The following is a 24,988-nucleotide window of genomic DNA, read 5'->3' as shown; positions in this document are numbered from 1 at the left end:
GGAAACACATTTCCATCCGTGCAGTATCATCCGAACACCAGAAGCAGCAGGAAATGGAATCTGATGAATTGTTAGTGGAAAGTGTGAAACTCCTCTCTCTCTCTCTCTCTCCGCCCCCTTCTTCAGACAGACTGAGCTATGTCCTCTTCCTCGACTCAACTCTGGAGTTCAGTCCAGATTTTGGAACTCCATCCCTCTGTGTTAGTCTACATGGGAGGAGACTGGAGGAGACAGAGGATGGACTTTTGGACGTCATCACCACCGTCTCTCTCTCTCTCTCTCAGTCCTCTCTCTTCTCCCTGTCAGGGTTGATGGTGAGTGGAGATGAGCAGGAGTCTGCGTCACCGCATTGTGCAACAGAACCCACCCAGGACTGAATGAAGGACTGTAAACTGGGAGTTTTTTTGTTGTTGTATTTTTTTCTTCACTGGATCCAACAATAACTTCAGAGGCAGGAGTTGTTTCGCGCTTCTGGCTTTGGTTCAGTGCGTCTTTTGGATGTTGCGCCAAGCCGCAGACGCAGCTGGCGCGTAAGCGATAGCGTGCTGTGCACAATACGCAGGCAATGACACCACGCTGATCCTGACCGATTCCGCGTTCCCTCTCCAAAGTGTGTAAACGTCTTCAAATGTTGATGTTTATCAGATGAGCAGTAACGAGTTTCCCTCGCGCCATGTCCCTCTGTCGGACCAAAGTGGACAATGAAGTTATGGGATAGTCTGACCACTTGTTTGATCCTGCTGAGTTCCGTGCGCGCCAGTCCGATGGCGCGGAGCCGACAGCAGTCCGTGCCCGCCAGGAGGAGAGAGCGCGTGGCCCACGAGACTCCACGGGAGCCGCCGCAGCAGCTCCACATCCGAGTGTCTGTCACTGCCACGGACACGGCGGAGTGGGAAGAGACGCAGACTGCGGGAGGACAATGTAAGAGACTGCCGAGGCCAAGAGAAGACGACATTTGTCTTTCTGTTGTATTCCTGAAACACATAGCAGAACGATATAGGAGACATTTGGATGTTTATAATGAATTAATCAATTCTCAGTCAACTAAAAAAATCACTTACCTCATCCAGACCAATGGATCTTTGGTGTCTCTGTACATTTTCCACATGGAACAGTGTATACTGTAAACAGTTGTGTGTTAGTTCACAGAGCTAGTATTGACTCTACCGTTTACACTACACTCTTAGAAATAAGGGTTCCAAAAGGGTCTGAGGTTCTACTTGGAACCATTTGCTTCCGAAAAGGGTTCTTGGTAACACTAATGGTTCCAGTAAGAACCATTTTTGATCCAGAGCTCTTTAAAACCCCTTTCCTGAATAAAGGGTTTTAAAAAGGTTCTTGGTGGAACCCTCCAAAATGTTTCCAGGTGGAACGTTTAAAAAAAAAAAAAAAAAAGTTCTACCTGGAAGAAGCTGAAGAACCTTATGGTTCTACTTAGCACTTTTATTTCTAAGAGTGTACTCACATATGATGTTATTATTAATTTCCCCTATTTCTCTCTATCTGATAAAATAGAGAAACTAAACACAACAAACTTGAATAAATATTTACACTCCAGTCTATATAGTCTGTAGTTTATCTGGACTGGAAAAAAAAACTAAAATACATGACACCATCAAAAAACAACAACATTTTAGTGGACTTGGCTGAAGTTTCGAGGAACAAATGTGTAAACGTACAAGAAAGTAATAAAAGTCCAGTGAATTAAATAATATTTATCAATGCCAATTATTAAAAAGGGGGTATAAATGACCAGATTTATCGACCAAGTGACTAAATAAGACAACAATAAGAAACTCAAAGCACAAGTTGAAGTGTTGAGTTGAATATTTAGACTATTTGCCATCACAATTACTTCTAAATTCATTCTTTAAATAGCTGTCAAAATACAGAAATGGATTCGCAATTGTGGCTCTAGGGAACATTTTTGGCTGTTGTAGCTTTAATGAAGTCCATGTGAAGAAAAAAAAAAAAAGATCTGGTGGATGAAGAAGAATGGGATCCATTAGTAACTTGGAGCTCAAAACACAAACATCGTGTGCTCTCTTTTCAGTCTGTCTTACACAACTCTGCTGCTTGATGTGTTTCAGCCACCGCGGAGGAGCCGCTCCCCAGCGATTTCCAAGATTTAGTGGACTTCATCAAAGTGACCATCAGGAGGATACGTCGCTCCTCTGTGTCCTCATCTACCTCCTCCTCCTCCACCACCACCACCACAACCCCGTCCCCTTCCAAAGAAAACTTGAGCAGTAGCAGTCGTCACAGAAGGGAGAAGAAAAGTGGGGGAAGCCTGCAGAGTGGAAAAGGCAGGAGGGAGAGAGGAGGAGGAGGAGGAGGACGAGGACAGGGCTGTGTACTCAAACAGATCCACCTCAATGTGACAGATCTGGGTCTAGGCTACCGCTCCGGTGAGGAAATGATATTCAGGTACTGCTCAGGACCCTGCAGGAAGTCTGAGGCCAATTATGACAAAATCCTCTACAACCTGGCTCACAACAGAAGGTTCCCCCCCAGGGACACGCCCTCTCGCGCCTGCTGCCGGCCGACGGCGTTCGACGACGACGTCTCGTTTCTGGACGACAACCTCGTTTACCACACGCTGAAAAAACACTCGGCCAGGAAATGTGGTTGCGTTTAGGGACCGTGGCGAACGAGTGTCGGGTTTTGGGTAACTCCCACTTTAAAGTGTATGCTATTGAGTGTTTGTTTGTTTTTTTTGTAGATTTTTTTTTACATTGCAAGGAACCGTGTATGACCTCAGCTCATCAAGTAATATAAGGGGAAGAGTCGCGATGTTCGTCACACAGTACAGTCACATGGCAGTAGAAAACAAGGGCCTTTCTGAATGGAGTATGAATGTTCTCCTCTCCACAGTGCAAAAACATGCAATATGGGGATTAGGTGAATTGGACACTCTAAATTGACCGTGAGAGTGGATGGTTGTCGTCTCTATGTGTCCCAGGGATGTACCCCCGCTTTCCCGCCCTATGTCAGCTGACTCACAACCCTCATGTGGAGGATATAGGATGGATGCATGGATGTTTTCCCTGACTGAAATTGTACTAAATCAGACAAAAACACCCAGATAATGCGATTGTGAATCAGATTACTACTGCATGCATGTGTTCAACTGGACTCAATCTAGCCCAGGTAATCCGTGCATGCGGCACAGTTCCTGCCCCTGAGCTTCGATGCAGAAATTACAGAAGAATCCACTACACAGAAGAGGATTACGGTTAGAAAAACTGTCAAATTGAAGTTAGTGGATAGTAGAAAGACGTGGAATAGTGCTTAATTGGGTCATCCAGGAAACACCAAACACTAACAAATCTGAAAAAGGGGCCACCTGTAGCTAGATTCCCTGACCAGTACTTGAATACCCGGGACAGTCGTGGAGCTCCAACCACAGCTCGACTTAACTGCATGAACATGTCGTGACAGTCTCTACCCAATCATGGACAACAAGTATTTATAAAAAAATGTTGAATGTATTAACTTATTCCTATTTATTTTCTGGGGTTTTTATATATATATAAAAGTAAATAAATGTTATTTATTACTGGTATGTGATGTTTTGGAGTGTGCCAAATGTATTTTCCATATATTACTAGCAAAATACTGCATGGTTCAACACTGCAATGTTATGTTTTTACATTTCAGAACAAAAGGAACCCGGTGTTTGCTTAATAGCACCACTCGGGGTCAAATATTGCCTTTAAAATCTTCGGTCACAGAAAATTACAGGGAGGGAGCAAACTCTTAGAAATACGGGTTCTAAAAGGGTCCTTCTACAAGGACTGAGGTTCTACTTGGAACCAGTTGCTTCTGAAAAACCCTTTTTCCGAAGAAAGGGTTTTTCAAGGGTTCTTGGTAACACTAATGGTTCCAGTAAGAACCGTTTTGATCCAGAGAACCCTATTAAACTCCTTTCCTGAATATAGGGTTTTATAAAGGTTCTACCTGGAGCCTAAATGGGTTCTCCTATGAGGACAAGCCGAAGAACCTTATATGGTTCTACTTAGCACTTTTATTTCTAAGAGTGTATGGTTAGATCAGGGGCCAATGAACTTCTAGTATTCATGACACAAAAATACTCTGTAAAAAACAAAAACAGACAGAAATAAAACATCATTTAAAGATTAAATCAACATATACGTACATGTAGACAATTGTAATGAATAAATATAATAATATTACATAATCATATGTAAATATCGACTGGTGGGCCCTGAGTTTGAGACCCCTGGGTTAGAGGAATCGCTGATGGTTCACATTTAGTTATTCTATACAGCATTCGCTTTTAAATGACCCTTTCCTCAATGAATGGATGTGCGTGGATTTGTCGTTAAACACCACGCAGGTGTAAATCTGTCTACTTTGAACCTATTTCTATAACGGTGGCAGTAATTAATCAGCATTTTTCTGTTACTTTTGTGTACAGGAGGGAACAAAAGTGTGTCATTCAATATGAGAGAAAAGCAAAAACCGATGGGATCAAATGACGAGGACAGACATAAAGCAGGGGGAACGGAGTATCCTTACCTACATCTGCAGTATGAGAACAGGTGGAAGGTGAGACCGAGAGTGGAGGATGAAAGAAAGAAAGAAAGAAAGAAAAAAAACAAGTGTTAATAAAAGATTTTTTAACAACATAAAGAAAACAATGAGAAGAAAGGACATAGTGTACGTTTGAAGAGTAAAAAGACGGCATGATTAAAAGAGAGAATATCCAAATGAGACAAAGGTGTCGGAGAACACGAGAGCACAAAGTCTTGCTTAAGTAACGTGTGGTTCTGTGGATACCTGAACCGCCGCCGTTTGCTCTCTCACATTTCTTCCGCGAGTCTGATTCAACAGATCCACAGAGACTCTGAGAAGCTGAATGTCCTGACGCTGTTTGACAGATTCACCGCAACGGGGTTTTAGCTCAACACTTGTCTCCCGAAGATCCCCGTGCTTGACATTTTGATCTGTAAGAGTTTAAATGTGAAGAACGATGGCAGACAAATTAAGTCTTCCATCAAAATGACAGTCAAAGAAAAAAAAAAATGTGTGAATCGTGGCTCCTGGGAGCTCATTTACATGCATTTTTGAAGTCAGAGGAGGAAATCGTGAGCAGTCGCTGACAGTCGGGAGAAGACGGTGTCATTAGTCAGATGTGTGTCCTCGGCTCTTTTGTCCACGGTGTCAGGTTGAGCTTGTAATGAAGGATGATGTTGCACTGCGGGTGTAACACAAGTATTTGCAAGTTAAAGGGGTTTTGGCTTTCCAAACATGTGCTAAATACTGGCGTAGCCATGTCACACTTAGAAGTGATGTGGGTCAATTCGCGGGGATTATGTAACAGTTAAGTGACTGTGTTGTTGTTGTCGATGACATGATTCCACTCTATAGGGGCCAAACGAGATATCGTAAGACGAGAATGATTCGGAATATTACAAGACTTTTATCGTTAATTAAATGTATTATTGTAATTATTATTATTATTATTAAATAGCAACACAATGCACAGGTAACCAGCAGTCAACCACTAGCTCCTCCTCCACAAAAGAGATGACCGTCTGTGTGATTCTTTCTTCGAAAACAGACTCTGGGTGAATTCCAATTCCTTGCTTAACCCTCAATCTCAAAAATGCACGCTCCCTCTAGTGCAAGTGCTGTCCCGATTCCCAGAAAAATTAAGTTGAGGGGCGAGTTTAAGGGCTGTATCGCCCTCAATATTGAGATTTTCCGAGACCATCCTTGGGAGCAAGGGCTACCCGGAATGCATTGCGTGTTTTGACATAACAAAGATGGCACCGAAAGCAGCAAAACGAGTACGCTACAAATGAACTATTTTCTTTGTTAATAGAGATATAAAAATTATGAAATTAACTGTGACGTAAATGTGTTCTTCTTCTTTTTTGGAGTTGACAGACTGGATGCAGCTTTCGCGTTATTATGCCCCCCACAGGCTGAAGACGTATCTGCATTTAAGGGGTGTCCCATTTCTAAGTGACATATAACCCTCAACACTTGGTTTTGAGGGCCAGTTAAGATTAAGGGTTGAGCTTGAAGGTTAAGATAAGAATTGGAATTGGCCCTCTGTTTCTTGCACAATCTTTTCAAATTTCCTTATTTGTGAAGCCCAAACCAAAATATAGCTTGACTCTAAAATAATAATGATGACTTTATTCTCAAAAGATCCGTTTTTTTTCCTCTCCTCTTCAGTTTGCCACTAATACTCAGTACTCGGTGGAATTTCCCTTGAAATATGCAAGGCATAATGGAAATTTACAAATACGTAGATGACAGGAATGTTTACGTCGAGAGGCAACGTCTCGACTGCCAGACAGAGCTCTGTCAGAGGTCTGCTGCAAAAACAAAAAAGGAAACTCTCTGACCAAACCACATACTAATCCACAAACACAGTATTTGTGTTGTTTTTGAGGCCATTTTTGTGTGTGTGTGTGTGTGTGTGTGCATGTACAGGCCACATTCTCTTGCTGGCTACACATGAAGCAGCTTCTAAACAACTTATGCAACACTATCTATTTTACACAAATGACGTGTATTGGCTTCGAGTGCTGTGACCTCCATCTCAAAGACGCACAATGATAACATTCAACTTGAATGCATAACAATAACGTTTCGATTCTAAGCCAATCACCTCCGTTAAAAGTCGACCTAAGACTTTAACAAGAGCCTTCTTTGCGTCTCTTTGCGGTCGCTCAAATTCTCATCGTTCAAATTCGAATCAGTCACCAGTTTGTTTACAGGAAGAAGCAATTGTGGGCAGAGCCCGTGTTTACCCCCCATCCCCCCCCCCCCCCCCCTTTGTGTCAGCGAGCATGAGAAAAGACACACAGGACGACCTAAAACGCAATCACGGCCATATCGGGAGATTGGCGAAAAAACCACAAGAACGTCTTTGCGCCGCTTCCCTGGAATCTGTCGAGCTCTGTGATGAGACATCTGTAAACACAACCACAGGAGGAGAAAAGAGAGAGAGGCATCAACCATGGGAACAATACCACCAGTCAAGTCAAGATGCATGAATGTCTGATGCCGTCTCAACAGTTGACACAGAGTGAAAAGGCCTGAAGGATGACGAACAAAAACACAGGAGGAAGAAGAAGAAGAGTGAAAAGTTGCAGATAATAGAAAACACAAGTATTGTTGGTTCAATCAAAATTAAGGAATCACTGCTGCGCTGTCATCACACTGGCTGCAACACAAAGCAGAGGCAAGAGGGGATTAAACATGGAGCCGTGACTGCGCTCGCACTGATCACCCCTTCACTGCGTGGCCCAGTGCCAAAACCTCCAGTCTGGATCATCAGACTCAGACTCCCGACTCACAACTGTTGTTACCACACACACACACACACACAGACCAACACGCCCTGTTATCAGTCAGAGAGAACACACACGTTCAGCTACGTAACATCGGTGAGACGAGAACATCAACAAAGTCCGATTTACTTGGTCTTCTTTGAACTTGGACTAACCCGGCTCACACACACACACACGATGATGTGCATGTGAAAAAGTGTGTGTGTGTGTGTGTTCTTTGTCAGGACCTGGAGTCCCAATGGAGACCAAAACCTGGTCCATAATATGGCCAAACCTCATCATTTCTGAGTAGCTTAGAAATAAAAGTGCTAAGTAGATACATATAAGGTTCTTCGGCTTGTCCTCATAGGAGAACCCTTTTGGAGGGTTCCACCAAGAACCCTTTTAAAACCATTTATTTAAGGAAAGGGTTTTTCAGAAGCAAATGGTTCCAGGTAGAACCTCAGCCCTTGTAGAAGGACCCTATTGGAACCCTTATTTCTAAGAGTGTGGTGAAGTTTAGGGCTCACTTTTGAATTGTGGTTAGGTTAAGGTTACGGTGATAAGAGCTACTGTGCCTCTGCATGTGAACCTTCCAGTTCCAAACATCAGCGAAAACCTGGAAATAATAGAAGAAGCCGTGACGAAAAGATGGTCTGAATTTTTTTTTTAGATCAATTATATGCTCTGTCAGCTTTATGAACTGGATATGTTTAAGTTATTGGCCGACGAGGGGAGACGGTGAGTGTGAATGTAACACTATCACCTGGGTGTTGGTGTGTGTGTGTGTGTGAGAGAGGTGTTAAAGCTCAGATGTTTAAATATTTACTTGAAACCTGAGAACGTGCGTTACAGTGTTCTCTCTCTCTCTTTCTCTCTGCTTTACACCTGTGCTATATATACACATCCATCACATGTGCGTCTATGTTTTCTGACATGGACTGTGCCAATCTGTAATTTGGAAGGGTGAAACAGACACGAGAGCTGTTTAAGTTCAGCTTAAGATAAGTTAAGTTGATTGTAAGAAAAATATAGCGCGTTAAGGTCAGTTGGTTTGGATTGTATTCAAAGCATGTTGAAAAAAGCGGAGAGGAGACCACACACAGAAGGTTCATGGACGTTGTGAAGGAGGACATGAGGACAGCTGATGTAACAGGAGAGGACACAAAGGACAGAGATGGAGGCAGAGGATCCCTTGCCCAAAGAAGAGGAAGAGTTGGCTCAACATAGTCTTTCTGACATCATATTATCTGCAAAATAATTCAAAAAGTCAAACCTCCAATAGCCTTATTTGCTCCTCCCGTACGTAACCCCGCTACTTAATGTATAACGCATGCATATGAGAGTTCCCACTGGGTCCATAAAAGTTATAAATGTTACGCAAAATCTACATAACATACATCGTCACACATCAGCGAACATCGCTCTTATAGTTTATACATATGGCTCAGAATTACCTCTGCTATGTTGAGGAATGGAACTCTACCCTAATCTCCTCTGTAAACACAGCAGTGTGTGTGTGTGTGTGTGTGTGTGTGTCTAAGATCCCAGGATGCAAACCAGGCCCCACATCACCATCCATCCTGCCCTCATGAGAGGATAAACCCGACCTACATTTGTCCCTTTCGTGTTCCCCTCTATCCCTTCATCCTCCTTGTGTCTTTCACCACCTTCCACATCTCTACACCCCTCCTCACCCTCGTGTCCCCTCTTTCAGCTCTCCATCCTTCTGTTTTCTTCTTCCCTCTCTCTCTCTATCTCCCCCCCACCACCACCACCCTCGTGCATAAAAGCAGGACTTGGCTCGCCATCTGCATCTGTTTTGGTGTGTGTAAATCCTCACGTACCTCTGCGAGTCCACATATTCCCCTCGGTGTTAAAGGGAGGAACTGCTTACATCCTGCGTAAACACCTCAGCGGTATATGAGAAAGGATCTGTAGCTTCGGATTCCGTCATATCTGTAATTACGCTCTGTAAAATAAAAGGACAACGCAGGTTACTAAAAGTTCTTCATGATCCCCGGTATTAAAAGATGAAAGAACACACACTCACAGACTAGGTTCTCATTCATACCGACTTAAGATGAGCTGATCAGCTGCTCTTGGTCGTACCAAAACAAAACTGAAGCTCGGGGGGGGATCAGGCCTTCGCGGTATCAGCTCCCAAAGTGTGGAATGATCAGACCGGCAGGCCTCATCATTTCCTGTTTCTGTCTTTAAAAAACACACATTTTCTGCTTTTGCATTTGACATGTTCTTGCTTCTCACTTGGAATGTGTCGTTCCGTTTGCTTTGTTACTATACAGCACTTTGGTCAACTATGCTGTTTTAAATGGGATTTCTAAATCAACTGGATTGGATTGATTTTATTTAATTAATGTGACAGAATCATGCATATACTGCAACATCGGAGACTTTATTTGATTCGTTTTTTTTCTCTGTTCTGTAATGCACTCATTATTGTTTAATGATGTCAAAGACAGCCTTCTTGTGTAAAACCCTCCTAATATGTCACAAAGGAATAATGTTCATATAACAAACTGAACTCACCAACAACAACAGTACAGACAAAATATTCGCATTAAAAAAAATATATTTTGCAGACTGCAAATCATGTTTATGTTTTGAAATCATGTTTTGGCATGTGGCGCCACCTACCACCGTCTACCAATCATTGCAGTCAGTAGAGTCTCAGCTGCCGAGCAACCACGGGTTGCCAGTTATGTCTGAGCTACAATGGCGGAGAAAAAGAAACCTAAAAGACCTCGGTATTTTGAATTTGAGTGTAGTAACCATTTTTGGCCACATTCCTACATATTGCGCCTTTAATGCTTGTGAAGCCTGTGCATATAACTAGACCTTTGAACATAACTTGGGTATTAAAGGGGAAGTCCCACATTACATGAGTTAATCGACAGCGTGACAAATACAAAGAGTCCCGTACGAACGGCGTCATTATCTTCTCACACAAACCACGTTCAGCGTTCAAGTCCAGCCAAGAGGAGGAGAACGGACGACTGCCAACAACTGACATACCGCCGAGCCATGTGTGTGTGTGTTCATAAATCTGCTGCTCATCATGATTCTAAAACAATATGGGCTCCTCCACTCAAAGTGAGCGAGCATTCCTCCACGAAAGCTGCGGCATTGCACAAGTGTTTCCCCTCGAAGCGAAAAGGTTCAATATGTTTTAAGTTAGAAAAGGAGACGCACCTAAAAGAAATAATAAATAATAAATAAACATTACAGTTTTACCATTCAAGATTCCCTCTCAGAGAAAAGATGCAAAAGCCAGACCAAAGTCCAGGTCGTCCGAGACGTTTACATCCGATGTAAAGAGCCACCAGGTGCTCATTAAAAGCAAGACGTCACATTTTGGCACTCGAACGGAATATAAATGATTTGGGAGGCACAGCGACAAGCAAAGATTGCAAACATTAGCGCGTAAGATCCTTAGATATACGTTCACAAGTATTTACAAGCCTTTTGATCCCAGAACAGACATCTGTTACCCCCCCTCCCTCCCTCTCTCTCTGAGGTGAATGGACCCTGAAATGAATCCCACTAAGCCAGAAAATGACTCACAGAGCAAAAGCAGGGAGCAAACAGTTCAAACCTCTGACTCACGGCCCCTTTATAACCCCGCGGTGACCTTTGATGGTTTGCAATGACCTTCCTATGACTCCTCGTAGTGCCTTAATAACACCCATGCAGGCCTGAGTGAGCCGAGACACAACTGATGGAAATGTGATATCTGCTGTTCGGCTGCTGCCCGACAATTCACTCACACACATCATCAAACTCTGACAAAAATCTATTTGCAAGTAGAATATATATCTATATCTATATATAGATATAGATGTATATGAACACACACGTTTAAAGGCTATTTCACAGGAAAAACAAGTGCAGAGCAGAAGGAGAATCATAGCATGTCATGTTTATTTGCCCTCCGAATCGTTTAAGTTATGCCATATGGCGGGAAAAAGTGCTTTAAACGCCACCGTAAATTGGATAACTCTTTAGGACAGAAGACCAGAACAGGAAATAAAAACATTGACCTCTGTAATGTCTCTGCTGTGCTTTTAACCTTTTGAGGTACACAGAGTTGACTGAAAAAAAAAAAGTGCTCGTCTCTACTCCGTGTGGGAAAAAACGAAAACCAGCACCGCACATCATACTTTGGCAAAACTCGAAGCCTATAAGTTGAATCTTTTCACCCAATTTTCTGCACCAACATGCTATACTATTTCCTCTCCAGGCACGGTAACTAATTCAAGTCATATTGTTCTAGGAATAGGAGTTCCAGAAGAGTCTCCAGGGGGGATTATAGGTCAGGATGCATCTGCCTCACCTGCTGTTGTTTAGACATTTTGCCCAGCTTTTTCATTAGCATGTAAGACTGCACAAAAAAATATTCTCTGCATTAAACTTGACATTTAATACACTTTTCTGTATATTTTAAATGATGTGTATGTTCACCCCTGAGGAGTTTTATGCATCACCTACCTACAAATATAAATGCTCCTTTGGGGAAACTAAATTTAAAGGAAAACAACTGAATACTTTACACCAGGCAGCGGCTCATCAGCAGCAGCTGCGCTGTCTGGAACGGGGAGGTGGGAGTGAAGAGGCTGTCCTCACGGTGGGTGAGACATTTTCACACGGTTCACCTCAGAACATGGTGTTATACTGAAACGACGAAGTCGGTTTCCATTCAGCAATACGCGAGCACATATTTATTTTGCATTAGCATGCTACTACTTTGCGGCTAACTTGGCGAACCCATTTCCAAATGCAAGCTCGCAACGATTAGCGTAGGGCTAACATAAAGCAAACACTGTGCAACCTCATTAGGCACAACGCAAATGTTTTGATTTTCAATTAGCATTAGCGTAGCTAGCCGTTGTGACTGTCAGCCACGCAAGTTGTGTTGTGCCTAATGAAGTTGCACAGTGTTTGTACTGTTAGCCTTTATGTTCCTTATCATGCATTACCATATCTTCTTCAGCTCCCACTATAGGAATAGATAGTTCCTACGGGCACTGCACTAGCATTAATAGTCAAATGTCGCTACCATTTACTTTCTGCAGCACCCGACATCTGTTACATCACTAAGGGACATACTTTGTAGTGTTTTCGGCCTCGATCTGTGGCAGATTTGTGGCAGGTTTTTTGTGCCTTGGCTGGATTATGAGTGAAGTGAAATGGAAAAACCTGCTGTGCCTCAAACCTGGTCACTCACTACGTCTATTTATTCAACAAAAGACACCCTGATTGCAGCACTTCACGCGGAGTCTGAGCACACAGCGAACTGTCAACACGTGCCATGAAGTTGTGGAGGAAGCCGACATAATGTCAACAAAGGGCAGCGTCATCAAAGGAGACACAACAAGGAGGAGGCCTCGCATGCATCAGGAGCACTGAGGGGAGACTGGAAAAAGCTGTCAGACAAACACTTGTGATGACAGGTAGGGTTCAGTAGTTTTATTTTTAGTGTTCTTTTCCTCTCATCACATGACGACCTGTTGTCAGAGGAATTATGCTGAAAAGATCTTGCCAAACGCGGGAGTTTGCATCTCACATAATGTCTGCACAAGTACTTATCTGTGAAGATATGTACTTACAAACGTCAGGGCAGACAAGCAGACGCTGTCTTTTCCTCGCGAGGCTGCCACCGTGAAAACTGCACAAAACACATGAGAGCTCCAAAAAATTGCACTTCACAAAGAGCGAAATGTTGCAAAATCATATTTCAACCCTTCGAAGGAAGTTATGCTTTTCTTGTTTGTTTTCTCATGAAATAAAGTATAGACTATGGTGTGAAAAAAAAAAAAATCAAATCACATCACATCAGGTGTCTTTTTGTCTGCACTCGAAATGGAAATCACGAAACAGACCTCTTCCGTTGAGTTAATGTTTTTGTGTTTTCTGCTCGATGCGGGATTAAAACCTGCAGTGAAGACTGTAGCCTCAACAAGGTGAGTTCAACGCTGCCTCTTGCATATGTGTATTGTGATTTGAGTTTTTTGTTTTGCGCTTGTGTCTTGTGATTTGCGTTTGTGTTTTTTGATTTACATTTGTGTTTTCCGATTTGCGTTTGTGGTTTTGCATTTATGTTTTTTGGTTTTGCATTTGTGTTTTTTGGTTTTGCATTTGTGTTTTTTGATTTGCATTTGTGCTTTTTGATTTGCATTTATGTTTTTGCGTTTGTGTTTTTTGATTTGCATTTTGCACCTAAGGGCCACCATAAATATGTGATATTGCTTTTATGCAGCAGTTACAACAATTCCATCTAAGCACAGATAAATGTGTTAAACTTAATAAACCTGAAAAAGAAACTTTAATGTCTCCATTTGTCATTCTGCCTTGCAAAGCAGACTGGAATTGATCATCTGTTGCACAACTATAGATTGACGCAATCGAATCGTAGCCCCAAAAATCAGAATCGTGAGATAGTAAGAAATTCCCATCCCTAACTGAAAGCACACATCCATAACAAAAACACACCGATAACTGCGATGCAATTATAGCAGCACTTGCATATTCAAGTGCCAAATGCATAAGGTGTGAAGTTAAAAATAGCAAGTACTTAAACTACTGAAGTGTGCAAAATCGGTTTAAATCAAGCACCAAATACTTACACAGTAATAATCTGGCTATGGCAGAGTTATGCACAAAATGAACAACAGTCTGTGCTGTGCACCAAGAAAGATAATAACCTTCGTCACGTCTGAAAATCGTTGCAGCACTAGTGCGGTTTTGCCACACAGCTACAACAGCACCAGTTGATTTGTCTTCTAAATCTGGACACAATTAGCTGCTGGAACAGGACTCAAAATGCCAGAGCAAGTCATCATGTCGGTCTCAGCAAAGATGGATTTCAGCTGCACAACAGTGTTTTGACAGGTAGGGGAAAGAAAATAGGAGAAAGCATAGCACAGCGAGACAAGAGTTTGCTTCCTCTCTTTATCTCCCTCTAACTCTCTGCACCCGTTTCCCCCCACATCTGCAGAACATATTCTAGTGGCAGACGAGCGAAATTAACCCCAAATAAGACTCCACATTAGCACCTTGCTGCACCACTTTGTCTGCCAGACGCTGATATGAAGGATTAGCTACTGAAAGCCTTGTGGTAAATGTCAAAGAAGCAACATGCACCCTGCAGGTCACAGAAGATAACCCTTTTCATGGTACCTAGGTCTCATGTGCACACCACACATCACATAACCTCCTCCTCCTCCTCACAACTCGCTCTTTTAGAGGCCCCTCGGCAGTTATTCACACACAATCCCTGGAATAGTGAAGACTTTGCCCTCAGCCAGGTCACACTCACTTCCCCTGTGTGAGAGCAGGAACATGCAGTGGTTTAAGAATTCATGGTGCATGTCTTTGACTGCAGCGATCCATCATTAAACGGGTCCACACAGACTGAGGGCCATAGGCAAAACACAATATGATGATAATTCAGAATCACTATATTGACATTCATTTGCATTAAGGGACTGACTCATACCTCATGCCTAAATCTATGCCTTAAACCAGTGTTTCCCCAACCCTGGTCCTCAGGGAACACTGCCCTGCCATGTTTTAGATGTTGCCCTGCTCCAACACACCTGATTCAGATGAAACATTACATTTACAGATGGAGCATTTGTGTGTATACAGTGTCACTGGGTGACGCAAGATCTAAACAACGCTATTTTGAGAACCAGAGAGCTGAAAGGCTCAATCCTGCTCCACACTAAACAACAATTGGCCACACTGCGGTCCCGATTTGGCCTTTCCAACAATCGTGGACGTCTTCCGATTTCAGGCCGATTGGATCGTATGGATGCCACCTGTCCATGTGAGATGTGGTAAATACACAAGAAGTCTGCCTTAGTTTAGTTGAATAAAGTCTCTGTAGCTGTCAACAAAGAGCACCAGCTCACACACACACAGACTTATGCAGCTATTCCTCTTTGGATTGACTTCAATTCATTCAAACAGCCTAAACAAAGCGTTAGTCTAATTGTAACTGAACAATTCAAAACTTAGATCTAAACTTAACCAGTTCCTAAGAAAGAGATTCTGCCTCATTAGGACCAGGTTTTTGGTCTTCAGGAGGTCTACCGATCCTAACAAGGTCAGTGTTGAGGCCAGAAAAAGTCCTAAAGAAGTAACAGATACAAGCACCCACACAGCGGTGGAAGTTATCCATCACATTTTTCATCCCCACTCTCTCCATGGAGGCCCTCACCATCACCTCATCTCTCCTCACCATGTCTGCCAAAAACCTTTCTCACGCTTCACACCTCCGACAGATTTTAAACATTCCTCCTGTGAAAACGTCCTAGACGCTACTTTATCGACATGAGGTCAATTTTTCCAAATTTGGTTCCATCACGGTAAATCCCAGGATGACACGGTGAGCCTGGCTTGAAACACTTTCAAAAAGGAAATAACTTCACAGATATACTGTATGGATTTCAGTTTACAATTGTTTTCATTGCCAATTCATCAGCATATAATTTTGCTAATCTATGAAATATTAATGAAAGACTCATCCTCACAATATAGTCGCATTTAAAAGTCTATTTTGGGGCACTTTTACATGAGAAGAGGCTCTGAATGTTTAAAATGTTAACGATTCATTATAGGAAAGTGAACATTTAAATCAACGTCCTTATCATTTCAGTGAAACTTAGTTATTGAAAAGTACTTTTCTGAAACGGTTTACCGACATCATCACGACCAAGAGGAGCAGCTGAATATCAACGTCGACAAGATTACTTGGTTCTCTGGAGCCTGAAATTTTTATAAGACAGTTTGACAAAGCATTGCAGTGAAATGTAAACAGATTACAAAGTGCAGAACAAAGAGTAAAACATTTAAACTGACTAAACTTTTGGTGCTGGTGGTGGTGCTTTTCCATTGTGATCAAACCAAGAAACATCTTACAAAAAGCTGGATTTAGCAACATAAGTGAACAGTTAAGAAAGTTTGGAATAATATATCAAAAGAACACAAACCGATTATTAAAGCTGCTCAGACAGTGGATGTTGTTAATGTTATTATTCCGTTATTCCCAAAGTGACACCGACACCAAATGTGCTTCTTTAACATAACACCCTACATGAAAATAAAAGGGAAACAGAAAGAACATGCATGTTTCCAACAACCAACTGTGTCTCTTAGCAGTGGTGTGTGCTGCCTTCTAGTGGCTTGAACCACCTACTGAGGAAGAGTGTGACCAGTGACGAAGGACTGACGCTCCATCCTGCAATCACAAACCAAGAAAGGCTTTATAGACAACATACTGACAAAGATATTACAGAACGTTTTCTGATCATTTAAAATATCTGATTAAAATAACTAGAGAAAGCAAAGAAAGAGCAAAAAACAAAACAATTCTCTTGCTTGCATCTTAACTTTTAATACCAAAGAATTTCATTTTAAAACATACAAAAAAAACCCGGCCTTTTTTATCTGGTGTCTAGTCATTTTTATTTTGCAAATGTTTATTAATGCAACAATCAAAAAGAAACGTTTTGATAAGATAAGACATGAAAACCTGTAAATATATAATAAAACTGATCAATTCAAACAGCTTAACACAATTGCTGTGTATGTACAATGACTGCAAAAACACACTTTCTGTTTATCTCAGGTTATGAGTCATATAATATATGACATAATATGTCTAATTGCCAAGCTAACAATGAAGGGAGTTGAAGAGAGTTTTAATCAATTAATTGATGACAAAGTTTTTTCTTCTTTCAAAGATAAAAACTAAAAAAATACAAATGACCTTGAGGCCTCTGTGCTGTTATCTCTCTTTACAAACTTGCTGCCTTAGACTTGAAACTCTTCAACGTTTCCTGCATCCTCTGAATAGCAGATGCATCTTCTTCTCCGGCCTTAGAACAGACACGCTGTACTTTCCGGTGCAGATCCTCCAAGCACTTCTGTAAGACAAAGAATCCATGAGGGACAGAGGTGAGAACAGCTGAGAACAGCCACACCGCCTTACCCCGATACTAATGCAGGTCTCTGGATAAATGTTATTTCTGGGCGTAAAACTGTAAGATGTTTGGTGAAGGACTGACCAAAGAAATGCTTCAAATGGTTATGCTCAACTTGACTATGCTTGGGAAAAAGGATGCACTAAGACCTTTTGTCAGAGACAACGCAGTGACCCAATTTTTTCTTTTTTAAACTAAATAATAAACTGTGAAGGAGATAAGCAGTTCATCTCCTCCACACATGCCCAGTGTACACACATGAAACATAATTGGTATGTAATGTAATGTAGAAAAAAAAAAAAAGTTAAAAGTGAAGGAAAAGTGATCATTTGCAGGCTCTAGCAGGCACATTGCCGTCATATATAACATGTATCCACTGGACAGATAAATCCTCTGAGGCTGGAAGTTTGTGTAGAACTCTGTGCTGCACTGTGGAGCCAAGAGTAGAACTTTTCGCGGAATTCCAGGAATTTCGCACAATCTGACCTCCCAATGAGTGCAGAAGTCAACATTGCGTGTTTTATCTCCTGTACTTAGACTGAGGAGGAGCACAAAAACATGAGTGAGTCATCTTTTCTCACACTTTGCTGACTGATAGGACCTCCAGAGTCCCAAATATAAGGATTTAAATGATTAAAAAGTTGATTTTGCCTTATACGGGACCTTTAAAACCTGTTTATTTTTCCAGTGGCACTGGGTTGGATTTAGTGTTAACTGCATTTTTTAAAGCAGCTTCCCCCGAATTTAAAAATCACTGATTTTAGTGTGAAAGAGGCTATAGTGTGGACACAGATCATCTCTGACAAGGAGCTGTAACGCTGCTCTGTTGGACAATCATTCGATTTGAGACACGCTTTGTGTACAGATGTCTGCGCTACGAATATTTCAGACCTTTTCCAACACAGATCCTTCCTCACAGCACTTGAAACAGACATGGTGGTGCAAGAAAGTTACCTCTGTGATTGACACGCGGTTAGCAACTGTGGTAAACACAGAAGCCAGGTTGTTGGCTACCGTTCGCCTCTCCTCGTTGGTCTCCTGCAATACCAGGTGGTACCTGGAGAAGACAGGATCACAGGTCTTTCACTGTCAAAGTAAGACTGAAGAAACAAGCAGCCCCTAATATGTTAAAGCTCACACATTATTTATTAAAAGGTCACTTACTGTTGCTGTGCTGCCTTCATCTGTTGCACTGCTTCATCATAACCATAGTTTACTTTCTTCTCCAGGAGTTTACGATGATTTTCCACAGACTCCATCTCTTCTGCCCATTCCTGTTCCTCTCGTGCCAGCTCCTGCACAGACATAAACATTTGAGAAACTAGAATCAAGTACATCTTATGAATTGATTGTGCATTTTGGGCCACAAACCATTCTTTCTATCTGGCTTTCTATATTTCATTTGTGAAGCACTGTTTACATTATGCGTGTTCAACAAAAACCCAGCGGTGTCACATCACATGACATTTTTACTTTACCTGCATGTCAGCATCCAACCGTTCATCCAGCTTGCGAACCTGCTCCCTCAGCTGCTTCAGATCATTGGACTTGTCCAAAATATTAGAATACAACTAAAACACAAAAGCACACAAACGGTGTTGATTCACAATCACGTTGTCTGGAGACAAAAACAGCAGTGTAACAGCTTCATTACCTGTTCACAGGACTCTTCCAGACTGAGGTTCATGTTGGTTAATCGAGTGTTCTCCTCTTCAACATCACTGATCAGTTTTCTCAGAGAAATCTATCACAAATAATAACGTAAAATAGTTTGTTCTTGTGCATTGAGAATTGAATTTAAACATGAAATGCTGTACGGTGGATGTACCTGTATATGTGTTTTATGCTGAACCGTGCTGCTGGGTCCACAATCAAATGGTTTGATCTCAAAATCATGACCACAAGCATTTTCTGCAGACACTGGTATCAGCTTGAGTTTGCGTGCCAGCTTGTGGTACTCTGCTACCTTCAACTCAGCCTAGAGGGAAATAAACAAAACAAGGTCAAAATATTATGAGCCACATCTGATGATTCCCAAGTCGACCTTTTCCAGTCAAACCATCATCCATTTGTATAAAAATACAGATTTCAAGTCAGAGAATGCTAGACAATTTCAGAATATCGCATGACGCATACATCGTGTTCATCACAAAATAAATCAAACCCTGCTCCTTACACACTACGAATAAAGTACCTTCTCTTTCACTTTGGCCAGAGCAATCTCTTCATTCCACTTGTGCTGTTCAGCTTCCTCGAGAGACTTGGCGAGACTGGAGATGGTCTGCTGGAGTTCTCTTTTCTCTCTGTTGATCCTCTCGACGTCAGCTGGAGTAAACTTCTGATTTCGCAGCCGGTGCTGCAGTTCATCCTGCTCGTGTTTTAGAGACTCCAGATGACTGACTGCAAAATGAATGAGGAGATACGCTTATAGTTCATCACAACTGATCCACAGTTCAGATTGGAAACAGATGTTGCTGCTTTTTAAATAGCAGTTGGCCATTTTAGGTGCTGTTTCACTTTCCCTTCATTGTTCTGTTGAGGATTTTTAAGGCATGTCTATAAATATGGCTCGCTGACAGCTAGAATAACTCCTCCTCAAATGCTGTAATGCGATATAAAAACCCTCTGCACACTTTGCAAACAGTTTGCCCGTTTGCTGCCAGTAACTGCATCTGCTCCTACACGACTGCCTTTGGTTCAGGAGCTAGCTAAGATGTCTTCGTTCTGAGAATGTGACTTACCATAATAAAAAACACACAGAATTTCCATTTCCTACAGATGAGGAAATGAAGTAGAGAAGCAGAAGGCTGCAGGTGCTGCTGATAAACAGGAAGAGGGAGAGAGAGGGTGGAGGACTGCTGCTAAACTAGTTTATGTGCATTGTCGTTAAACTGCGACCAAAATGGTGGAATTTAATGTATATGCACGTTACTGTTATGCAAATATTGTGTACAAACACTGACGAAACGGGGACTCTGGTCCCCATTTGAGCTGGTAGACCAAAATAGTGTGGCCACGCCCCCACCGCCCCATATAAAAAATACATATATTTCTAACACAGGGACTTTAAACAGGGTTTCAAATGAAGACAGGATCTCAGCCAGGATATAATACCAGACTATATATATATACCAGTACACCCAAAACTACAGCCCCTATTATACTTAGACCTGTAAAACACATGTACATCCTGCCAAAGACTTGGCTGACTATTATGTTTACCTGTGGTTTCCAGCTCATCATTCAGTTCTGAAGCTTTGTTTTCCATGTTAGCTTTAAAAGACTCCAGGTTGCTCCGATAACTCTTGACTTTCTTGAGGTCTGCTTGCAGCTTCACTTTTGCCATCCTCTTGGTCATTAAACGATCCTATCCATGAGAGATACAGTAAATATTCCGTATGGTTAGTTGTTCCTGCCTACATATTATTGAGTGAGCAGAGCACAGTCAAATGCAATTTTTCAAAACCCAAACGCTAAAATATATTTTAGCCACAGCTAAATTTGAAACATTAGTCAGTTTTCTCCATTGTCTTTCCCTTTGTGTAGTTTTTAATGTTAGTGTTTATGTTCTCACTTTTTCCTACTGAGGATCAGTGCTGTACAAATACCCTTGCTTAATATAAATAATGTTAATGGCATTTAAAGTCAGAATCTAATTTGCCTGCATGATAACGACTGCTCTTACCGTGTGGCTTTCCTTTTCCAGTTGTTCAAGCTCATCACTGAGTATTCTGTGTTTCTCCTGCATCGAGGCCAGCAAGCCTTCATCGACATTGTAAAGCTTCTCTGTGAAGATACAAACACACACCTCTTGTTAAATTTCCAACAACAGAAAAATCTGAGGAATTAAAAGAAAAATGCATAATTGTTATTAATTATATTTTCTATAAATATGCTGTGTTTACTTAGTTTTGTGAAGAATGTTTCATCCTCATGTTCAAATGTGTCATCACCCTGCATGTACTTGGAGTATGTTTCAGCTGTGAAATCCAGGAAGAGCTGAACACATTAAAAAAAGGTTAAATAGAGAGATAAGGATCAAGAAAAACTGTATGCTGTGGACTCCAGTTAACAAGCAAAGGAAATTAAGAATAGGTTTATAACAAAAACGGTATCTTTATGAATACACAAACTGTTAATTGTGTTACAGGTACATCTTTTTTCCAACAACAAAATACCTTATTAAACTCGGCCCCATCCTCAATATTGTCATTGTCTTCAAAGAAGTCGCTGAACAGCATATCTTGTTTACTAAAACTCCAAATGATCTGAAACACAAGCATTCTTTATTTGAACATTCTTTATTATTGAATTAATCCTACACTCATGAACATAGTTTAAAAAGAAAAGAGTGCACTGATGCTTGCTTCTCACCTTGACGTTGTCAATTAACCACATGAGAGCACCCAGGGCCTGAGGCCATGTATGGGGAGCTCCAACAGAGTACATCGAACTCTTGGAGAGCACAAAAGGATACCTTAAAACATAAACAAAAACAAATGAATAGGTAATTTATTTACTATATTAAATAACTAGATAATATACTTCAAACCAAATGTGTTTTACCTCAAGGATTTTAAGATAGCTGGAACCTCTTCCTCAACTTTTGAGTTTGGCATCTCAAAGGTTGGATCCAGCTGGCAATAGATGAACTCAAACATCTTCACAAACTCCTTGGTAGAGGGAGACTGGAGTGTCTTGGCCGACAAAGTGCCAGGGTAACTTTGCTCTGTCAAGAACTAGAAAGATATAAGAAAGAGTGGCTGAATATAAATATATAACTAGAGTCCAAGATCATAACTGTAATATAAAAATGTCCACAAATGTGTAACAGGATATGTTTAAAATTAATTTCATAAACAAAACAAGTGAAAAGCAAAATTATAACAGTTTCAATTCTGAAACTAGCAAAGACACTTGTATTGTGCCTTGGGTTTTTACCTCATGCAGCTGCCTGATGCACTGCTGAACATAAGATTTGTCATGCAGAGGCCTGGCATCTTTGATCTTCTCAGTTGCTCCAAAGCCGGACATGGTGCTATTGCGAGGCATGCCAGCTCCACTAGTCCTGCAGGCAAAATATGAACAAACAAGATATTAAACATTTAATTTAGAATAATAAATAAAGACTGCACAGTTTTATTTCAGTTGATCAAATTTACCTTTTACCACAATAATTGTCACACATTTTTCACATGTAAAATGTATATTCATCACAGGACATTAACATATAGACATGTTCTTGAGCTGGTACAACGTGTGTTACACTCCCTTTATTAATGTCTCATTCTGTTCAGTCATTATGTTGTGATGCAATTGTAATTTTCTGCAAAAAAAAAAAAAAAAAAAAAGTTCACCTACCGTGTGCCAAAGAAACTGGTCCGTCTTTCAGAAGTCCCTGACTGGGGTTTGGCTATGTTGAGCTTTCCAAAGGAAGGCTTACTGTAAACAAAAAAACAAAACTGTACAAACAGAAGTCGTTCACCTTGCCGAACTCACATTCAAAGCTGCTTTCATCCTGCTTTCATCCTACATAGAAATATTTTTTTATGGCCTCTTGTTTGCATCCCGTAAAATCTTTGTTTACAGTAACAGTTTTTCATACAGGTACACTAATTATCACTGACATGACAGGAATAACATTATTTTTTCAACCCCACCTTTTGCCCTGTGTCAGCTGGGATTTACCCCAGCTCTCCCAATGACCTTCATTTGGAGATTAAAGCGGTATAAAATGAACTAATTGGTGATTTTATGCTATATCTAATCCGTGCAGTAGGCATGGGACGATGTAAAAGTTTCCCACCATGATTAACGTGACCATAATAATTGCGATTCATGATATTATTGAGATGACTAAAAAACATGTTTAATTATAACTTTTATAGATTCTTAATCTTCTGTCTGCACTTATGGTCAGAAACAATGCACATATAAAAGATACTTTAGTGAAAATAATGAATTCACTGAGATCATAATAAGTCACAAGGAAATATCCCTGTCTGGAAACAAAGATTTTTTTCAAAAATACATTTTAAAAAAGTGCATTATTACAGGTGCCATATGTAAGAATGTGGCCAAAAACGGTTTCTACATTCAAATTCAAAATACAGAGGTCTTTTAGGTTTAGTTTTGTGACGTTACTGGATACCCGTGGTTGCTCGGAAGCTGAGACTCTACTGACTGCAATGATTGGTTGACGGTGGTAGATGGCACCACATGCCAAAACATGATTTCAAAACATAAACATGATTTGCAGTCTGCAAAATATTTTTTTTAATGTGAATATTTTGGCTGTACTGTTGTTGTTGGTGAGTTCAGTATGTTATATGAACATTATTCCTGAGTCTCTGTGACACAATAAGAGGATTTTATGGCCAGTTGCTTTACATTTATTACAAAGTGTCACATTAGGCGACATCAACCACAAATAATATAACAAAAGGGTAAAGTATGGATGGGTGGTTTCAATTGATGTGATTTCAAACAAACCTCTGGGGCGTTGTGTACATCATGCTTATCCTGTTGGGGTCCTGCACTCGCATCGGCTGCTCTGAATGTCTGCTGACTCGACTCATCCTTCCACTGCACACAAGTAATCATTATTGGCTCGTTAACTGACGTTATTGAACAGTCGCTCAGAAAAAAGACACACGAATCATAAAACACATGAGCCCGCAAACTGTTGTGATAATGCCGGTTACATCTAAACCCAAACACGTCCAAACAGTCTAACAGTAGCAGTATAATCTGTCAGATTTCCACTGTGTATTATGGGGTAGCTGTAGCTATAGTCTTATTCTGGTAAACTAACATTACGGGGATAAACATGTTGGGATTAGAGACGTTTTCGCGGAAATTAAACTAGTCGTTAGTACGAAAACTCCCAACAAATGATCACCGTTAGCAATGGTCGCTACTAGTGTTAGCATTACGGAGACTGTCTGGCTGTATCTAAGCGAAGTTACAAAAAACACAACGCTATTTCTGCATATTTTAACAGTACACCGACTTAAAGCACAGCATTATATTATTACAATTTGCACTGTATATGTATTTGAGACATACCGGTCCATGGTTGGTAGAGAATCAGTTTGGACGAAGTGAACTCAAACAGGACCAACGGACGCACCCGCCAAAACAATACAAATATACCGGACGCGGTGACGTCATTATGTCTACGGTGAGTCGTGTGGTCCAAAATTGTGCCGTGACGCAAAAATAGACAGAAGCGAGTGCATTCTTGTTTAGCAAGTAAATCTAGTCTTGTTTTTCTTTTGGGTCAATATTCAGTATTTTCTGGCTGTATAGCAAATATTCCTGAGTTAACCTGGCAAATGTGTCAGGGATCAAACTACAGGTATCTGTATAAGGATATCCAATTAGACAACATAGCAAAACACGTGGTTTGTATGTTGTTTGTCACAAAAAGTAATTACATGATGCTATTTCAAATAATACAGAAACAGGTGAAATAACAAATCAAATTGTTTCTTTTCAAATGTAAAATTATTGATTATATATTACAAAGGTTGTCTGGCATTATACTAGCTCCAGCCCCCTGTGATAAAAAATATATAAATATATATATATATATATATAAGCAGTAGAAAATGGATGGATATCGGCACCATTAATCATCTCCCTTGTGACACATTCTGTGAAATT

At 40.9% G+C, this 24,988-nt stretch overlaps 2 protein-coding genes across 2 annotated transcripts; one reads left to right on the top strand and one right to left on the bottom strand.

Moving 5' to 3' along the window:
• Nucleotides 1-701: 701 nt before the first annotated feature.
• LOC310940229 (glial cell line-derived neurotrophic factor-like) lies at nucleotides 702-2,638 on the top strand (the record flags this gene model as incomplete). Its single annotated transcript, XM_083905160.1, has 2 exons — nucleotides 702-921; nucleotides 2,091-2,638. The coding sequence occupies 2 exons, from the start codon at nucleotides 702-704 to the stop codon at nucleotides 2,636-2,638; spliced, it is 768 nt and encodes a 255-aa protein (XP_083761286.1).
• A 14,496-nt stretch (nucleotides 2,639-17,134) lies between these two features.
• Nucleotides 17,135-24,396, bottom strand: ndc80 (NDC80 kinetochore complex component; the record flags this gene model as incomplete). Its single annotated transcript, XM_083905158.1, has 17 exons — nucleotides 17,135-17,263; nucleotides 18,275-18,377; nucleotides 18,485-18,615; nucleotides 18,799-18,891; nucleotides 18,975-19,064; nucleotides 19,149-19,298; nucleotides 19,515-19,720; nucleotides 20,543-20,687; nucleotides 21,006-21,106; nucleotides 21,226-21,319; nucleotides 21,499-21,588; nucleotides 21,695-21,797; nucleotides 21,887-22,059; nucleotides 22,262-22,388; nucleotides 22,682-22,762; nucleotides 23,813-23,905; nucleotides 24,389-24,396. The coding sequence occupies 17 exons, from the start codon at nucleotides 24,394-24,396 to the stop codon at nucleotides 17,135-17,137; spliced, it is 1,917 nt and encodes a 638-aa protein (XP_083761284.1).
• Between the last annotated feature and the right edge of the window lie 592 nt (nucleotides 24,397-24,988).

The sequence above is a fragment of the Microchirus variegatus genome (genome assembly GCF_963457635.1).
Source record: "Microchirus variegatus genome assembly, chromosome: 18".
Lineage (NCBI taxonomy): Eukaryota > Metazoa > Chordata > Actinopteri > Pleuronectiformes > Soleidae > Microchirus > Microchirus variegatus.
Note: the sequence above shows the minus strand (reverse complement) of the source record. Positions and strands in the feature narration are given on the sequence as shown.